The 20481-nt window shown below is 42.2% G+C and overlaps 1 protein-coding gene across 1 annotated transcript in view; it reads right to left on the reverse strand.

The window, feature by feature from the left end:
• The window catches only part of col14a1a (collagen, type XIV, alpha 1a), a 237202-nt gene that overhangs the window by 194581 nt on the left and 22140 nt on the right, over positions 1 to 20481 (reverse strand). The window contains exons 4-5 of the mRNA XM_038995206.1: positions 9823 to 9966; positions 6472 to 6570 (exon numbers count right to left, since the gene is read on the reverse strand). Of these exons, the coding sequence (XP_038851134.1) occupies positions 6472 to 6570; positions 9823 to 9966 (243 nt within the window). The remainder of the gene's footprint in view (positions 1 to 6471; positions 6571 to 9822; positions 9967 to 20481) is intronic.

Raw genomic sequence — 20481 nt, forward strand, 5'->3', positions numbered from 1 at the left:
ACAATGTGTAATATATATGGCAGTATAAGTATATTACAACAATGTGTAATATATATGGCAGTATAACTCTATTACAACAATGTGTAATATATATGGCAGTATAAATCTGTTACAACAATGTGTAATATATATGGCAGTATAACTATATTACAACAATGTGTAATATATATGGCAGTATAAATCTGTTACAACAATGCGCAATATATATGGCAGTATAACTATTACAACAATGTGTAATATATATGGCAGTATAACTATTACAACAATGTGTAATATATATGGTAGTATAACTATTCCAACAATGTGTAATATATATGGCAGTATAACTATTCCAACAATGTGTAATATATATGGCAGTATAAAATAATAGACTGTAGATCCGGGACTGGTGACTTGTGGTTGTGTTGATCATATGGTGTTAGTGATTACAGTGTTGATCATATGGTGTTAGTGATTACAGTGTGGATCATATGGTGTTAGTGATTACAGTGTTGATCATATGGTGTTAGTGATTACAGTGTGGATCATATGGTGTTAGTGATTACAGTGTTGATCATATGGTGTTAGTGATTACAGTGTTGATCATATGGTGTTAGTGATTACAGTGTGGATCATATGGTGTTAGTGATTACACTGTGGATCATATGGTGTTAGTGATTACAGTGTGGATCATATGGTGTTAGTGATTACACTGTGGATCATATGGTGTTAGTGATTACACTGTGGATCATATGGTGTTAGTGATTACAGTGTGGATCATATGGTGTTAGTGATTACAGTGTTGATCATATGGTGTTAGTGATTACAGTGTTGATCATATGGTGTTAGTGATTACAGTGTGGATCATATGGTGTTAGTGATTACAGTGTGGATCATATGGTGTTAGTGATTACAGTGTGGATCATATGGTGTTAGTGATTACAGTGTGGATCATATGGTGTTAGTGATTACAGTGTGGATCATATGGTGTTAGTGATTACAGAGTGGATCATATGGTGTTAGTGATTACAGTGTTGATCATATGGTGTTAGTGATTACAGTGTTGATCATATGGTGTTAGTGATTACAGTGTTGATCATATGGTGTTAGTGATTACAGTGTGGATCATATGGTGTTAGTGATTACAGTGTGGATCATATGGTGTTAGTGATTACAGTGTGGATCATATGGTGTTAGTGATTACAGTGTGGATCATATGGTGTTAGTGATTACAGTGTGGATCATATGGTGTTAGTGATTACAGTGTTGATCATATGGTGTTAGTGATTACAGTGTTGATCATATGGTGTTAGTGATTACAGTGTGGATCATATGGTGTTAGTGATTACAGTGTGGATCATATGGTGTTAGTGATTACAGTGTTGATCATATGGTGTTAGTGATTACAGTGTTGATCATATGGTGTTAGTGATTACAGTGTGGATCATATGGTGTTAGTGATTACAGTGTGGATCATATGGTGTTAGTGATTACAGTGTGGATCATATGGTGTTAGTGATTACAGTGTTGATCATATGGTGTTAGTGATTACAGTGTGGATCATATGGTGTTAGTGATTACAGTGTGGATCATATGGTGTTAGTGATTACAGTGTGGATCATATGGTGTTAGTGATTACAGTGTGGATCATATGGTGTTAGTGATTACAGTGTGGATCATATGGTGTTAGTGATTACAGTGTGGATCATATGGTGTTAGTGATTACAGTGTGGATCATATGGTGTTAGTGATTACAGTGTGGATCATATGGTGTTAGTGATTACAGTGTGGATCATATGGTGTTAGTGATTACAGTGTGGATCATATGGTGTTAGTGATTACAGTGTGGATCATATGGTGTTAGTGATTACAGTGTTGATCATATGGTGTTAGTGATTACAGTGTGGATCATATGGTGTTAGTGATTACAGTGTGGATCATATGGTGTTAGTGATACAGTGTGGATCATATGGTGTTAGTGATTACAGTGTGGATCATATGGTGTTAGTGATTACAGTGTGGATCATATGGTGTTAGTGATTACAGTGTTGATCATATGGTGTTAGTGATTACAGTGTGGAGAGCTGCCAACCCTCTGACTTCATCTGCACTGAAACTAAACTCACAACACTCTGTTGTTCAATCAGATGGAGATTAAGAGGGAATTTCAAGACTTCTGTTTCCACGGGGATGAAATGAAATCTCGAACAAACACTTGAATCTGAATGTCAGTGTAGGACGTAGGAAGTAGGAAGTAGGAAGTACTGGTAAAAGTGTTGTACCGCAGCTATAATTTAACACATGATTCACAGCCTTGGTAACGAGCTATAGAGGTTCCAGTACATTTCTATATTATTCCATTCCAACCTCAGGGATAAAGTGTACAACTATCTCATGTATAACCACAGTGATGACAAACCAATCCTAATACATTCAGAACATCATCAGTCATGTGTAATCTGACACCATAGTGATGACAAACCAATCCTAATACATTCAGAACATCACCAGTCATGTGTAATCTGACACCACAGTGATGACAAACCAATCCTAATACATTCAGAACATCATCAGTCATATGTAATCTGACACCACAGTGATGACAAACCAATCCTAATACATTCAGAACATCATCAGTCATGTGTAATCTGACACCACAGTGATGACAAACCAATCCTAATACATTCAGAACATCATCAGTCATGTGTAATCTGACACCACAGTGATGACAAACCAATCCTAATACATTCAGAACATCACCAGTCATGTGTAATCTGACACCACAGTGACCAGACACCTATCTAATGTGAATGCAGCTACATGATTACCTTCTGTGGTATAAATCCCACATTATTATTCAATGTCTATATCAGCCAGCAGGCCAGCCAGGCCAGGACTATCTGTGGGTGAAGAGACAAGGCAGTGTCCTCTTCCTGGTCGGACCAGATGCAATGTCACCCAGGAGAACTCTATGGCTCCGATCCAAATGGCTCCCTTTTCATTTTGCAGTGCACAATTTCTGATCAGGGCTCATAGGGATCTGGTCAAAAGTAGTGCACTATATAGGGAATAGGGTGCCATTTGGGATGCAAGTAATCTCTATACAGTCTCTCTGACGAGCAGGCATCTCTCTCTATTAGCTCCAACCTTTCCTCTGACTGAGGAACAGACACCTCTCTCTATCAGCTCCAGCCTTTCCTCTGACTGAGGAACAGACACCTCTCTCTATCAGCTCCAGCCTTTCCTCTGACTGAGGAACAGACACCTCTCTCTATCAGCTCCAGCCTTTCCTCTGACTGAGGAACAGACACATCTCTCTATCAGCTCCAGCCTTTCCTCTGACTGAGGAACAGACACATCTCTCTATCAGCTCCAGCCTTTCCTCTGACTGAGGAACAGACACATCTCTCTATCAGCTCCAGCCTTTCCTCTGACTGAGGAACAGACACATCTCTCTCTATCAGCTCCAGCCTTTCCTGTGACTGAGGAACAGACACCTCTCTCTATCAGCTCCAGCCTTTCCTGTGACTGAGGAACAGACACCTCTCTCTATCAGCCCCAGCCTTTCCTCTGACTGAGGAACAGACACCTCTCTCTATCAGCTCCAGCCTTTCCTGTGACTGAGGAACAGACACCTCTCTCTATCAGCTCCAGCCTTTCCTGTGACTGAGGAACAGACACCTCTCTCTATCAGCTCCAGCCTTTCCTGTGACTGAGGAACAGACACCTCTCTCTATCAGCTCCAGCCTTTCCTGTGACTCCATCAGCCAACAGGCCAGTCCAACTCACTGTTGGGATCTAGTGGTGGAGTCATCAGCCAATAGTACCAGTCCAACTCACTGTTGGGATCAAGTGGTGGAGTCATCAGCCAACAGGCCAGTCCAACTCACTGTTTGGATCTAGTGGTGGAGTCATCAGCCAACAGTACCAGTCCAACTCACTGTTGGGATCTAGTGGTGGAGTCATCAGCCAATAGTACCAGTCCAACTCACTGTTGGGATCTAGTGGTGGAGTCATCAGCCAATAGTACCAGTCCAACTCACTGTTTGGATCTAGTGGTAGAGTCATCAGCCAACAGGCCAGTCCAACTCACTGTTGGGATCTAGTGGTGGAGTCATCAGCCAATAGTACCAGTCCAACTCACTGTTGGGATCTAGTGGTGGAGTCATCAGCCAATAGTACCAGTCCAACTCACTGTTGGGATCTAGTGGTGGAGTCATCAGCCAATAGTACCAGTCCAACTCACTGTTGGGATCTAGTGGTGGAGTCATCAGCCAATAGTACCAGTCCAACTCACTGTTGGGATCTAGTGGTGGAGTCATCAGCCAATAGTACCAGTCCAACTCACTGTTGGGATCTAGTGGTGGAGTCATCAGCCAATAGTACCAGTCCAACTCACTGTTGGGATCTAGTGGTGGAGTCATCAGCCAACAGGCCAGTCCAACTCACTGTTGGGATCTAGTGGTGGAGTCATCAGCCAATAGTACCAGTCCAACTCACTGTTGGGATCTAGTGGTGGAGTCATCAGCCAATAGTACCAGTCCAACTCACTGTTGGGATCTAGTGGTGGAGTCATCAGCCAACAGCCCAGTCCAACTCACTGTTTGGATCTAGTGGTAGAGTCATCAGCCAACAGGCCAGTCCAACTCACTGTTGGGATCTAGTGGTGGAGTCATCAGCCAATAGTACCAGTCCAACTCACTGTTGGGATCTAGTGGTGGAGTCATCAGCCAATAGTACCAGTCCAACTCACTGTTGGGATCTAGTGGTGGAGTCATCAGCCAATAGTACCAGTCCAACTCACTGTTGGGATCTAGTGGTGGAGTCATCAGCCAATAGTACCAGTCCAACTCACTGTTGGGATCTAGTGGTGGAGTCATCAGCCAACAGGCCAGTCCAACTCACTGTTGGGATCTAGTGGTGGAGTCATCAGCCAATAGTACCAGTCCAACTCACTGTTGGGATCTAGTGGTGGAGTCATCAGCCAACAGGCCAGTCCAACTCACTGTTGGGATCTAGTGGTGGAGTCATCAGCCAATAGTACCAGTCCAACTCACTGTTGGGATCTAGTGGTGGAGTCATCAGCCAATAGTACCAGTCCAACTCACTGTTGGGATCTAGTGGTGGAGTCATCAGCCAACAGCCCAGTCCAACTCACTGTTGGAGGCAGGACAGAACAGAAAATCTGGACCTGAAGCCAGTTCCACTGCTGATGTTAACTCTTCCCCTCTAATCAGGGCCTGATTTAGACCTGGGACAGCCAGTTCCACTGCTGATGTTAACTCTTCCCCTCTAATCAGGGCCTGATTTAGACCTGGGACAGCCAGTTCCACTGCTGATGTTAACTCTTCCCCTCTAATCAGGGCCTGATTTAGACCTGGGACAGCCAGTTCCACTGCTGATGTTAACTCTTCCCCTCTAATCAAGGCCTGATTTAGACCTGGGACAGCCAGTTCCACTGCTGATGTTAACTCTTCCCCTCTAATCAGGGCCTGATTTAGACCTGGGACAGCCAGTTCCACTGCTGATGTTAACTCTTCCCCTCTAATCAAGGCCTGATTTAGACCTGGGACAGCCAGTTGTCCTCCAGACTCAGGCTGTAACACCCCTGGTCTAGAACCTTACTGATCAGTTCGCCCGGTAGCTTCTGAAAATAACTCAACATTTCACATAGTGATGGATACAGACGGTTATTCCTCCAACGATAATACCACAGATGTTCAAACAACACCCCAAATCACTTGCCCCCTTACTGAGTAGTGACCTCAAACCACAAACCCACATTCCATTCGTACCCTATAATAACATGGACCCTACCAAGGCATCAACCTCTCTGTGTACGCCATGGTCTTAGTAACAGCAGAAATGTCAATACTTTAAAAACAATCATTATAATAACACATAATCACCAGTATAAGTTGAAGAGTCTGCCTGCCACATCGAAATTGTTGTGTGTCTTTTTTGGCGAGATTACGACCCTGATCCCTCCCCGTCCATCCTGCCAACCTGCATATTATGCTAAACAGATCAGAGTTAAATAGAACTCTGCCAACATTCTAGAACCCATAAAGACCAAAGCAAAGGCATTCCGTCCTATTCTCACATTTAATGGAAAAGAGGGTCAAATATTTCACAGTGATAAAAAGGAGCATTTTGTCTGACAACCGAACAACCAGACAGATATTCATAGCCAGCTTGTAGAGAGAGAGAGAGAGAGAGAGAGAGAGAGAGAGAGAGAGAGAGAGAGAGAGAGAGAGAGAGAGAGAGAGAGAGAGAGAGAGAGAGAGAGAGAGAGAGAGAGAGAGAGAGAGAGAGAGAGAGAGAGAGAGAGAGAGAGAGTCTGCATCATATTTGGTCATTTACCCACTGTCTCGCAGTAACATTAACAGTCTAGTGACAGCCAGCCAAACCAGGCAACCAGCCAGACCACCAGCCATCTAGCTAAACAGCCAGCCAGCCAGTCAGACCAGGTATCCATCCAGTCAGTCTTACCTCCAGATATCTCGTTGATCTCCTCAGTGCCTCTGGTGTCATCAAGTCTCAGAGGCATTGTGCTCTCACCCTCTCCTCCCTCACCCTCCAGGTCTTCAGCTGAGGCACAGAGTAGAGAAATACATTAAAACCCTCATTCACTCTATAGGACAGAGACCCAAACCTTAGTGAAGAGATCCATTAAAAACCTGAAGGTTCTCTGCTCTTTCAACAACCACTCCTCCTCTCCCCTCACAGCACAGAAATTCACGATGCCAGGCCAGCCAGACAGCATTCAATGGAACATACTTTAGTAGAGCCTCTGTCAGGTTTCAGAGACAACCTCCAGATTTGGGCAGGAGGGTATTGACATGTTATTGACTGTTTAAAAAGCTACTTATTCATTCCAGAATACATGTATTTAAATGTGTTGTGTTTTTACTGTTGTATAAGAACGATCTGTCTTCAAAAGCAATGCTATGAATGTGGCATACTATAAGTGGAACAAAATGACACAGAACCAGTCTGTTACATACCTGCATACTATAAGTGGAACAAAATGACACAGAACCAGTCTGTTACATACCTGCATACTATAAGTGGAACAAAATGACACAGAACCAGTCTGTTACATACCTGCATACTATGAGTGGAACAAAATGACACAGAACCAGTCTGTTACATACCTGCATACTATGACTGGAACAAAATGACACAGAACCAGTCTGTTACATACCTGCATACTATGAGTGGAACAAAATGACACAGAACCAGTCTGTTACATACCTGCATACTATGAGTGGAACAAAATGACACAGAACCAGTCTGTTACATACCTGCATACTATGAGTGGAACAAAATGACACAGAACCAGTCTGTTACATACCTGCATACTATGAGTGGAACAAAATGACACAGAACCAGTCTGTTACATACCTGCATACTATGACTGGAACAAAATGACACAGAACCAGTCTGTTACATACCTGCATACTATGAGTGGAACAAAATGACACATAACCAGTCTGTTACATACCTGCATACTATAAGTGGAACAAAATGACACATAACCAGTCTGTTACATACCTGCATACTATAAGTGGAACAAAATGACACAGAACCAGTCTGTTACATACCTGCATACTATAAGTGGAACAAAATGACACAGAACCAGTCTGTTACATACCGGCATACTATAAGTGGAACAAAATGACCAGTCTTTTACATACCTGCATACTATAAGTGGAACAAAATGACACAGAACCAGTCTGTTACATACCTGCATACTATAAGTGGAACAAAATGACACAGAACCAGTCTGTTACATACCTGCATACTATAAGTGGAACAAAATGACACAGAACCAGTCTGTTACATACCTGCATACTATAAGTGGAACAAAATGACACAGAACCAGTCTGTTACATACCTGCATACTATGAGTGGAACAAAATGACACAGAACCAGTCTGTTACATACCTGCATACTATGAGTGGAACAAAATGACACAGAACCAGTCTGTTACATACCTGCATACTATGAGTGGAACAAAATGACACAGAACCAGTCTGTTACATACCTGCATACTATGAGTGGAACAAAATGACACAGAACCAGTCTGTTACATACCTGCATACTATGAGTGGAACAAAATGACACAGAACCAGTCTGTTACATACCTGCATACTATGAGTGGAACAAAATGACACAGAACCAGTTTGTTACATACCTGCATACTATGAGTGGAACAAAATGACACAGAACCAGTCTGTTACATACCTGCATACTATGAGTGGAACAAAATGACACAGAACCAGTCTGTTACATACCTGCATACTATGACTGGAACAAAATGACACAGAACCAGTCTGTTACATACCTGCATACTATGACTGGAACAAAATGACACAGAACCAGTCTGTTACATACCTGCATACTATAAGTGGAACAAAATGACACAGAACCGGTCTGTTACATACCTGCATACTATGAGTGGAACAAAATGACACAGCACCAGTCTGTTACATACCTGCATACTATAAGTGGAACAAAATGACACAGAACCAGTCTGTTACATACCTGCATACTATGAGTGGAACAAAATGACCAGTCTGTTACATACCTGCATACTATAAGTGGAACAAAATGACACAGAACCAGTCTGTTACATACCTGCATACTATGAGTGGAACAAAATGACACAGAACCAGTCTGTTACATACCGGCATACTATAAGTGGAACAAAATGACACAGAACCAGTCTGTTACATACCTGCATACTATAAGTGGAACAAAATGACACAGAACCAGTCTGTTGCATACCGGCATACTATAAGTGGAACAAAATGACACAGAACCAGTCTGTTACATACCTGCATACTATGAGTGGAACAAAATGACACAGAACCAGTCTGTTACATACCTGCATACTATGAGTGGAACAAAATGACACAGAACCAGTCTGTTACATACCTGCATACTATGAGTGGAACAAAATGACACAGAACCAGTCTGTTACATACCTGCATACTATGAGTGGAACAAAATGACACAGAACCAGTCTGTTACATACCTGCATACTATGACTGGAACAAAATGACATAGAACCAGTCTGTTACATACCTCCATACTATGAGTGGAACAAAATGACACAGAACCAGTCTGTTACATACCTGCATACCATGAGTGGAACAAAATGACATAGAACCAGTCTGTTACATACCTGCATACTATGAGTGGAACAAAATGACACAGAACCAGTCTGTTACATACCTGCATACTATGAGTGGAACAAAATGACACAGAACCAGTCTGTTACATACCTGCATACTATGAGTGGAACAAAATGACACAGAACCAGTCTGTTACATACCGGCATACTATAAGTGGAACAAAATGACACAGAACCAGTCTGTTACATACCTGCATACTATGAGTGGAACAAAATGACACAGAACCAGTCTGTTACATACCTGCATACTATGAGTGGAACAAAATGACACAGAACCAGTCTGTTACATACCTGCATACTATGAGTGGAACAAAATGACACAGAACCAGTCTGTTACATACCTGCATACTATGACTGGAACAAAATGACATAGAACCAGTCTGTTACATACCTGCATACTATGAGTGGAACAAAATGACACAGAACCAGTCTGTTACATACCTGCATACTATGAGTGGAACAAAATGACACAGAACCAGTCTGTTACATACCTGCATACTATGAGTGGAACAAAATGACACAGAACCAGTCTGTTACATACCTGCATACTATGAGTGGAACAAAATGACACAGAACCAGTCTGTTACATACCTGCATACGATGAGTGGAACAAAATGACATAGAACCAGTCTGTTACATACCTGCATACTTCCCTTGTAGTGCTCTGCTCTGCTGGTTCCCTCTCACAGCTAGAACCCTGACGTGGTACTCCTTCATGGCATCAAAGTCCTGTATCACCACTTTATTATCCCCCTTCGAAACCCGCAGCTCCTTCTTCTCTTCGCCTGTTGGAGATTGGAGAGAGAAATCAGGGTGGGGGCCTAGGGTGCGTCCAAAACGCCATCCTATTCCCTATATCAGGATCATCGACTAGATGAGCAGATGGTATGGAGGCCAAAACATAATTACAAATCATTTGTAGACTGCAAATTGACTGCAGGAAGCCCAAACTAATGTGACCCCACCAGATATAATGTTTGACTAAAACAGAATGACTTCAAACCTTGCTTACATTTGTATATGACTACATGTCTCTCTGTTATGCGTGGGAATACTTGGGAACAGACTTCTCCAAAATTAAAATCACTTGGAGCAGATTTTTGCAGTATTTTATATCCAACAATAGAACATGTAAAATACAAATGAAAAATACCTGGTTGGCCAAATAAAACCAGGTGTTGAGAAACCCTGCTCTATATAGGGCTCTGGTCAAATGTAGTGCACTATAAAGGGAAGAGGTGCCATTTTGCATGTAGACTCAGATAAGCATTCCAATGCATCAATTTCCCATTCAAGCTTTTCCAGAAGTCTCAATGTCCAGGCTGTTGTGTGTAGTAGTGCACTATGACGATGCTTGTGGTGGTTAGGGGGGGGGGGGGTGACAACCATAAGTGATCCCTCACACCTCAGCATTGTCTCTAAAGCTTAAGGACAGGTACACATGAGACACATGTTTTACACAATCTTATCTTTTAATCATTTGGGGTCTGGATCTTTCTGCCCTGAGGCTCTGCCCGTTATGAAATCTACTACGAATGCAAACGGACAAATATCACAAATTCCAAATGGTCTTACTGTGACTTCTTTACTGAAACCGAGACGTTTTCCTTCACCCGTCATATTCAGGTGAATTTAACCTAGACGTTTTCCTTCACCCGTCATATTCAGGGTGAATTTAACCTAGACGTTTTCCTTCACCCGTCATATTCAGGGTGAATTTAACCTAGACGTTTTCCTTCACCCGTCATATTCAGGTGAATTTAACTTCTTGACACTAGGGGGGCGCCATTTCGACTTTGTAAAAATTCGTTCCCAAATTAAACTGCCTCGTACTCAATTCTTGCTCGTACAATATGCATATTATTATTACTATTGGATAGAAAACACTCTAGTTTCTAAAACCGTTTGAATTATTTCTCTGAGTGAAACAGAACTCATTCTGCAGCACATTTCCTGTCAGGGAGTGAGATTTCAGAAATCGAGGTCCCTGTTCTGAGGTCAGTTTATAAGTCCCCATGTAAGCCATCGGGCTACATGCACTGCATACGCCTTCCTCTAGATGTCAGTAAGCGGGGAGAATTTGAATGGAGTGGATTGCGCAATCTGGGGCCCTATATAAGACCGTGGAACGGAAGTACCGTTCTTTTCAACGGTGCGCCTGGCGCATCAGGGACATCACAATGGCCTCCTGCAAAGCTTTCGTTTTAGCAGTTCTGTATCTCCGGTCATGTTTTTATTCGTTATAGTTGTTAAAGACATCATAAGGTAGTTAATTTAAACCGACTTATAGCAGTTTATATCAGTTTATTGCGATTTTCCTGGATTTCTTTGTGATGCGCTTTCACGAGTTGGACACCTCTCCAGTGGGTGGCTATCGTTAGCTGCTTTTTCCACATGAGAAGAGGACATCTTTCAACCAAAAGACGATTGTTCTGGAGAAAGGACACCTTGCCCAAGATTCTGATGGAAGCTCGGCAAATAGTAAGCAATCTTTATGTTGTTAATTCGTATTTATGTTGACAAATGTCAAATAATAATTCCGCCATGAATTTCGGTGCGGTCTCGCTTTAGCGCACGCTGTATGCTTGAAGTAACGTTAATTTAAAAAATGTAACACAGCGATTGCATTAAGAACTAATTTGTCTTTCATTTGCTGTCCAACTTGTATTTTTTAGTCAAGTTTATGAATAGTTTTCGATTAGAATAGGTGCCTCTCCAAGATGGCGCCGGACAGATTGCTTGAAGTTTTGGCCACTAATCACATTGTATAACCACGATTTGTGCCGCTAAATATGCACATTTTCGAACAAACTCTATATGCATTGTGTAATATGATGTTATAGGACTGTCATCTGAAGAATTCTGAGAAGGTTAGTGAAAAAATTAATATATTTTGGGGGTTTATACGTTATCGCTATTTTTGCCTTGAATCAATGCTGTTGTGATGTTTGCTATTGTGGTAAGCTAATATAACGCTATATTGTGTTTTCGCTGTAAAACACTTAGAAAATCTGAAATATTGGCTGGATTCACAAGATCTGTGTCTTTCATCTGCTGTACGCTGTGTATTTTTAAGAAATGTTTTATGATGAGTAATTAGGTAATACACGATGGTCTCTGTAGTTATTCTAGTCGCTTTGGTGAGAGTTGTGATGGTGGCTGCAATGGTAAACTATGATTTATACCTGAAATATGCACATTTTTCTAACAAAACATATGCTATACAATAAATATGTTATCAGACTGTCATCTGATGAAGTTGTTTCTTGGTTAGTGGCTATTTATATCTTTATTTGGTCGAATTTGTGATAGCTACTGATGGAGTAAAAAAATGGTGGAGTAAAAAAGTGGTGTCTTTTGCTAACGTGGTTAGCTAATAGATTTACATATTGTGTCTTCCCTGTAAAACATTTTAAAAATCAGAAATGATGGCTGGATTCACAAGATGTGTATCTTTCATTTGGTGTCTTGGACTTGTGATTTCATGAACATTTTATTATATGATATCCCTGTGGCTTTAGGCTAGGCTATGCTAGTCAGCTTTTTTGATGGGGGGATCCCGGATCCGGGTTTGTGAGGCGTTAGAGGTTTTAACCTAGACGTTTTCCTTCACCCGTCATATTCAGGTGAATTTAACCTAGACGTTTTCCTTCACCCGTCATATTCAGGTGAATTTAACCTAGACGTTTTCCTTCACCCGTCATATTCAGGTGAATTTAACCTAGACGTTTACCTTCACCCGTCATATTCAGGTGAATTTAACCTAGACGTTTTCCTTCACCCGTCATATTCAGGGTGAATTTAACCTAGACGTTTTCCTTCACCTGTCATATTCAGGGTGAATTTAACCTAGACGTTTTCCCTCACCTGTCATATTCAGGTGAATTTAACCTAGACGTTTTCCTTCACCCGTCATATTCAGGTGAATTTAACCTAGACGTTTTCCCTCACCCGTCATATTCAGGTGAATTTAACCTAGACGTTTACCTTCACCCGTCATATTCAGGTAAATTTAACCTAGACGTTTTCCTTCACCCGTCATATTCAGGTGAATTTAACCTAGACGTTTTCCTTCACCCTTCATATTCAGGTGAATTTAACCTAGACGTTTTCCTTCACCCGTCATATTCAGGTGAATTTAACCTAGACGTTTTCCTTCACCCGTCATATTCAGGTGAATTTAACCTAGACGTTTTCCCTCACCTGTCATATTCAGGTGAATTTAACCTAGACATTTTCCTTCACCTGTCATATTCAGGTGAATTTAACCTAGACGTTTTCCTTCACCCGGCATATTCAGGTGAATTTAACCTAGACGTTTTCCTTCACCCGGCATATTCAGGGTGAATTTAACCTAGACGTTTTCCTCACCCGTCATATTCAGGTGAATTTAACCTAGACGTTTTCCCTCACCTGTCATATTCAGGTGAATTTAACCTAGACGTTTTCCCTCACCTGTCATATTCAGGTGAATTTAACCTAGACGTTTTCCTTCACCCGTCATATTCAGGTGAATTTAACCTAGAAGTTTTCCTTCACCTGTCATATTCAGGTGAATTTAACCTAGACGTTTTCCCTCACCTGTCATATTCAGGTGAATTTAACCTAGACGTTTTCCCTCACCCGTCATATTCAGGTGAATTTAACCGAGACGTTTCCCTCACCTGTCATATTCAGGTGAATTTAACCTAGACGTTTCCCTCACCTGTCATATTCAGGTGAATTTAACCTAGACGTTTTCCCTCACCCGTCATATTCAGGTGAATTTAACCTAGACGTTTTCCTTCACCCGTCATATTCAGGTGAATTTAACCTAGACGTTTTCCCTCACCCGTCATATTCAGGTGAATTTAACCTAGACGTTTTCCTTCACCCGTCATATTCAGGTGAATTTAACCTAGACGTTTTCCTTCACCCGTCATATTCAGGTGAATTTAACCTAGACGTTTTCCCTCACCCGTCATATTCAGGTGAATTTAACCTAGACGTTTTCCTTCACCCGTCATATTCAGGTGAATTTAACCTAGACGTTTTCCTTCACCCGTCATATTCAGGTGAATTACCCTAGACGTTTTCCTTCACCCGTCACATTCAGGTGAATTTAACCTAGACGTTTTCCCTCACCCGTCATATTCAGGGGAATTACCCTAGACGTTTTCCTTCACCCGTCACATTCAGGTGAATTTAACCTAGACGTTTTCCTTCACCCGTCATATTCAGGTGAATTTAACCTAGACGATTTCCTTCACCCGTCATATTCAGGTGAATTTAACCTAGACGTTTTCCTTCACCTGTCATATTCAGGTGAATTTAACCGAGACGTTTTCCTTCACCTGTCATATTCAGGTGAATTTAACCGAGACGTTTTCCTTCACCCGTCATATTCAGGTGAATTTAACCTAGACGTTTTCCTTCACCCGTCATATTCAGGTGAATTTAACCTAGACGTTTTCCCTCACCCGTCATATTCAGGTGAATTTAATCTAGACGTTTTCCTTCACCCGTCATATTCAGGTGAATTTAACCTAGACGTTTTCCTTCACCCGTCATATTCAGGTGAATTTAACCTAGACGTTTTCCTTCACCCGTCATATTCAGGTGAATTTAACCTAGACGTTTTCCTTCACCCGTCATATTCAGGTGAATTTAACCTAGACGTTTTCCTTCACCCGTCATATTCAGGTGAATTTAACCTAGACATTTTCCTTCACCCGTCATATTCAGGTGAATTTAACCTAGACGTTTTCCTTCACCCGTCATATTCAGGTGAATTTAACCTAGACGTTTTCCCTCACCCGTCATATTCAGGTGAATTTAACCTCGACGTTTTCCCTCACCCGTCATATTCAGGTGAATTTAACCTAGACGTTTTCCCTCACCCGTCATATTCAGGTGAATTTAACCTCGACGTTTTCCCTCACCCGTCATATTCAGGTGAATTTAACCTAGAATATTTTCCTTCACCCGTCATATTCAGGGTGAATTTAACCGAGACGTTTTCCTTCAGCCGTCATATTCAGGGTGAATTTAACCTAGACGTTTTCCTTCACCCGTCATATTCAGGGTGAATTTAACCTAGACGTTTTCCTTCACCCGTCATATTCAGGTGAATTTAACCGAGACGTTTTCCTTCACCCGTCATATTCAGGTGAATTTAACCTAGACGTTTTCCTTCACCCGTCATATTCAGGTGAATTTAACCTAGACGTTTTCCTTCACCCGTCATATTCAGGTGAATTTAACCTAGACGTTTTCCCTCACCCGTCATATTCAGGGTGAATTTAACCTAGACGTTTTCCCTCACCCGTCATATTCAGGTGAATTTAACCTAGACGTTTTCCTTCACCCGTCATATTCAGGTGAATTTAACCTAGACGTTTTCCCTCACCCGTCATATTCAGGGTGAATTTAACCTAGACGTTTTCCCTCACCCGTCATATTCAGGTGAATTTAACCTAGACGTTTTCCTTCACCCGTCATATTCAGGTGAATTTAACCTAGACGTTTTCCCTCACCCGTCATATTCAGGTGAATTTAACCTAGATGTTTTCCCTCACCCGTCATATTCAGGTGAATTTAACCTAGACGTTTTCCTTCACCTGTCATATTCAGGTGAATTTAACCTAGACATTTTCCTTCACCTGTCATATTCAGGTGAATTTAACCGAGACGTTTTCCTTCACCCGTCATATTCAGGTGAATTTAACCGAGACGTTTTCCTTCACCCGTCATATTCAGGTGAATTTAACCGAGACGTTTTCCTTCACCCGTCATATTCAGGTGAATTTAACCTAGACGTTTCCCTTCACCCGTCATATTCAGGTGAATTTAACCTAGACGTTTTCCTTCAGCCGTCATATTCAGGGTGAATTTAACCTAGACGTTTTCCTTCACCCGTCATATTCAGGGTGAATTTAACCTAGACGTTTTCCTTCACCCGTCATATTCAGGTGAATTTAACCGAGACGTTTTCCTTCACCCGTCATATTCAGGTGAATTTAACCTAGACGTTTTCCTTCACCCGTCATATTCAGGTGAATTTAACCTAGACGTTTTCCTTCACCCGTCATATTCAGGTGAATTTAACCTAGACGTTTTCCCTCACCCGTCATATTCAGGGTGAATTTAACCTAGACGTTTTCCCTCACCCGTCATATTCAGGTGAATTTAACCTAGACGTTTTCCTTCACCCGTCATATTCAGGTGAATTTAACCTAGACGTTTTCCCTCACCCGTCATATTCAGGGTGAATTTAACCTAGACGTTTTCCCTCACCCGTCATATTCAGGTGAATTTAACCTAGACGTTTTCCTTCACCCGTCATATTCAGGTGAATTTAACCTAGACGTTTTCCCTCACCCGTCATATTCAGGTGAATTTAACCTAGATGTTTTCCCTCACCCGTCATATTCAGGTGAATTTAACCTAGACGTTTTCCTTCACCTGTCATATTCAGGTGAATTTAACCTAGACATTTTCCTTCACCTGTCATATTCAGGTGAATTTAACCGAGACGTTTTCCTTCACCCGTCATATTCAGGTGAATTTAACCGAGACGTTTTCCTTCACCCGTCATATTCAGGTGAATTTAACCGAGACGTTTTCCTTCACCCGTCATATTCAGGTGAATTTAACCGAGACGTTTTCCTTCACCCGTCATATTCAGGTGAATTTAACCTAGACGTTTCCCTTCACCCGTCATATTCAGGTGAATTTAACCTAGACGTTTTCCCTCACCCGTCATATTCAGGTGAATTTAACCTAGACGTTTTCCCTCACCCGTCATATTCAGGTGAATTTAACCTAGACGTTTTCCTTCACCCGTCATATTCAGGGTGAATTTAACCTAGACGTTTTCCTTCACCCGTCATATTCAGGTGAATTTAACCTAGACGTTTTCCCTCACCCGTCATATTCAGGTGAATTTAACCTAGACGTTTTCCTTCACCCGTCATATTCAGGTGAATTTAACCTAGACGTTTTCCTTCACCTGTCATATTCAGGGTGAATTTAACCTAGATGTTTTCCTTCACCCGTCATATTCAGGTGAATTTAACCTAGATGTTTTCCTTCACCCGTCATATTCAGGTGAATTTAACCTAGACGTTTTCCTTCACCCGTCATATTCAGGTGAATCGTGGTCAACCACAAATCCAGACAAAGCTGAATCATTTCAGATCCATTTAGTCAGTTACTCAAAATGGGTTAAGTGCATTTAAGAGTAAATTGTTTTCCATTTGTTTAGCCAAACTTCATTTGCATAAACCATCTTAGTTGCCAGTCAGCCAACATGCTGGGGCTTGATCTCAGGACCTCTCCTCTCTCCTCCTGTCCTGTCTCCTTTTATCTTCTCTTCTCCTCCCCTCTTCACTCCTCTTCCCTCCTCTCCTCCTCTTCTCTCCACATGCCACACGTACGGCTCCACTTTCAGTTCCCTCAGCAGTAAAATATCTCAGAGCTTCAGCAGTTCACATTATTGACCAATTAGGATGATTTAAATCCTACAGGCCTGACCGATCAATAGGAAGAGACGAACCGTGCTTAATCAGCAGCACTTTCACACAGAACACTGCCGAAGGATGGGGTTGGACGTGTTAAACGAGGAGAGGGAGGGAGAGAGAGGGTGGAGATCGGGGGAAGAGGGAGAGACAGAGAGAGAGAGACAGAGAGAGAGGGGGAGACAGAGAGGGGGAGATGGAGAGGGAGAGGGAGGGAGAGGAGAGGAGAGGGAGACAGAGAGGGGGAGAGGGGGAGATGGAGGGAGAGGAGAGGGAGACAGAGAGGGGGAGAGGGTGAGATGGAGAGGGAGAGAGAGAGAGGAGATCGGGGGAGATGGAGAGAGAGAGAGAGAGAGAGAGAGAGAGAGAGAGAGAGAGAGAGAGAGAGAGAGAGAGAGAGAGAGAGAGAGAGAGGGAGGAGATCGGGGGAGATGGAGAGGGAGAGGGAGGAGATCGGGGGAGATGGAGAGGGAGAGGGAGGAGATCGGGGGAGATGGAGAGGGAGAGGGAGGAGATCGGGGGAGATGGAGAGGGAGAGGGAGGAGATCGGGGGAGATGGAGAGGGAGAGAGAGAGAGGAGCAGGGGGTGAAGAAAGAGAGAGAGAGAGATTGAGGGAGAGGAAGAGAGAGGAGATGGAGAGGAAGAGCGTGAGAGAAAAGGAGGGAGACAGAGAGGGTGGTGAAGAGAGAGAGTTAGAGAGTGATGGAGAGAGAGAAAAGGAGAAAGAGACAGAGAGAGAACAGAGGAGGGAGATTTAGGGGATGGACGTAGCATCTAGAAGTGATGACTCAGCAGATTACTGTTAACACTGAAGCACCAGCAGGAAACAGCACGATCAAGATCAGAGAAAATGCACTTTTAATTAAAGGGTATTAGAAGTTCTGGAAATGGAAACCAGTCTAATGTGACCTTTTGTATCAAACAAATGGCAAAAGGAAATCATTATAATATAACCATAACCAATGTGTCAAAATACACAGAGTACAAAATATTAAGAACACCTTCCTAATATGGACACTAGGCTAGGTGAGTGGTCTCTCTCCCAGTCAGTATGATAAACAGTGGACACTGGGCTAGGTGAGTGGTCTCTCTCCCAGTCAGTATGATAAACAGTGGACACTAGTCTAGGAGAATGGTCTCTCTCCCAGTCAGTATGATAAACAGTGGACACTGGGTTAGGTGAGTGGTCTCTCTCCCAGTCAGTATGATAAACAGTGGACACTGGGTTAGGTGAGTGGTCTCTCCCAGTCAGTATGATAAACAGTGGACACTGGGCTAGGTGAGTGGTCTCTCTCCCAGTCAGTATGATAAACAGTGGACACTAGTCTAGGAGAATGGTCTCTCTCCCAGTCAGTATGATAAACAGTGGACACTGGGTTAGGTGAGTGGTCTCTCTCCCAGTCAGTATGATAAACAGTGGACACTGGGCTAGGTGAGTGGTCTCTCTCCCAGTCAGTATGATAAACAGTGGACACTGGGTTAGGTGAGTGGTCTCTCTCCCAGTCAGTATGATAAACAGTGGACACTGGGTTAGGTGAGTGGTCTCTCTCCCAGTCAGTATGATAAACAGTGCACACTGGGCTAGGTGAGTGGTCTCTCTCCCAGTCAGTATGATAAACAGTGGACACTGGGCTAGGTGAGTGGTCTCTCTCCCAGTCAGTATGATAAACAGTGGACACGGGGCTAGGTGAGTGGTCTCGCTCCCAGTCAGGATGATAAACAGGAGTAGTATTATACCTCATTAGACCCAACAGGAGTAGTATTATACCTCATTAGACCCAACAGGAGTAGTATTATACCTCATTAGACCCAACAGGAGTAGTATTATACCTCATTAGACCCAACAGGAGTAGTATTATACCTCATTAGACCCAACAGGAGTAGTATTATACCTCATTAAACCATACAGTAGTATTATACCTCATTAGACCCAACAGGAGTAGTATTATACCTCATTAGACCCAGCAGGAGTAGTATTATACCACATTAGACCCAACAGGAATAGTATTACACCTCATTAGACCCAACAGGAGTAGTATTATACCTCATTAGACCCAACAGGAGTAGTATTATACCTCATTAGACCCAACAGGAGTAGTATTATACCTCATTAGACCCAACAGGAGTAGTATTATACCTCATTAGACCCAACAGGAGTAGTATTATACCTCATTAGACCCAACAGGAGTAGTATTATACCTCATTAGACCCAACAGGAGTAGTATTATACCTCATTAGACCCAACAGGAGTAGTATTATACCTCATTAGACCCAACAGGAGTATTATTACACATCAGACCTAACAGGAGTAGTATTATACCTCATTAGACCCAACAGGAGTAGTATTATACCTCATTAGACCCAACAGGAGTAGTATTATACCTCATTAGACCCAACAGGAGTAGTATTATACCTCATTAGACCCAACAGGAGTAGTATTATACCTCATTAGACCCAACAGGAGTAGTATTATACCTCATTAGACCCAACAGGAGTAGTATTATACCTCATTAGACCCAACAGGAGTAGTATTATACCTCATTAGACCCAACAGGAGTAGTATTATACCTCATTAGACCCAACAGGAGTAGTATTACACATCAGACCCAACAGGAGTAGTATTATACCTCATTAGACCCAACAGGAGTAGTATTATACCTCATTAGACCCAACAGGAGTAGTATTATACCTCATTAGACCCAACAGGAGTAGTATTATACCTCATTAGACCCAACAGGAGTAGTATTATACCTCATTAGACCCAACAGGTGTAGTATTATACCTCATTAGACCCAACAGGA

Source organism: Salvelinus namaycush, chromosome 5 (genome assembly GCF_016432855.1).
Source record: "Salvelinus namaycush isolate Seneca chromosome 5, SaNama_1.0, whole genome shotgun sequence".
Lineage (NCBI taxonomy): Eukaryota > Metazoa > Chordata > Actinopteri > Salmoniformes > Salmonidae > Salvelinus > Salvelinus namaycush.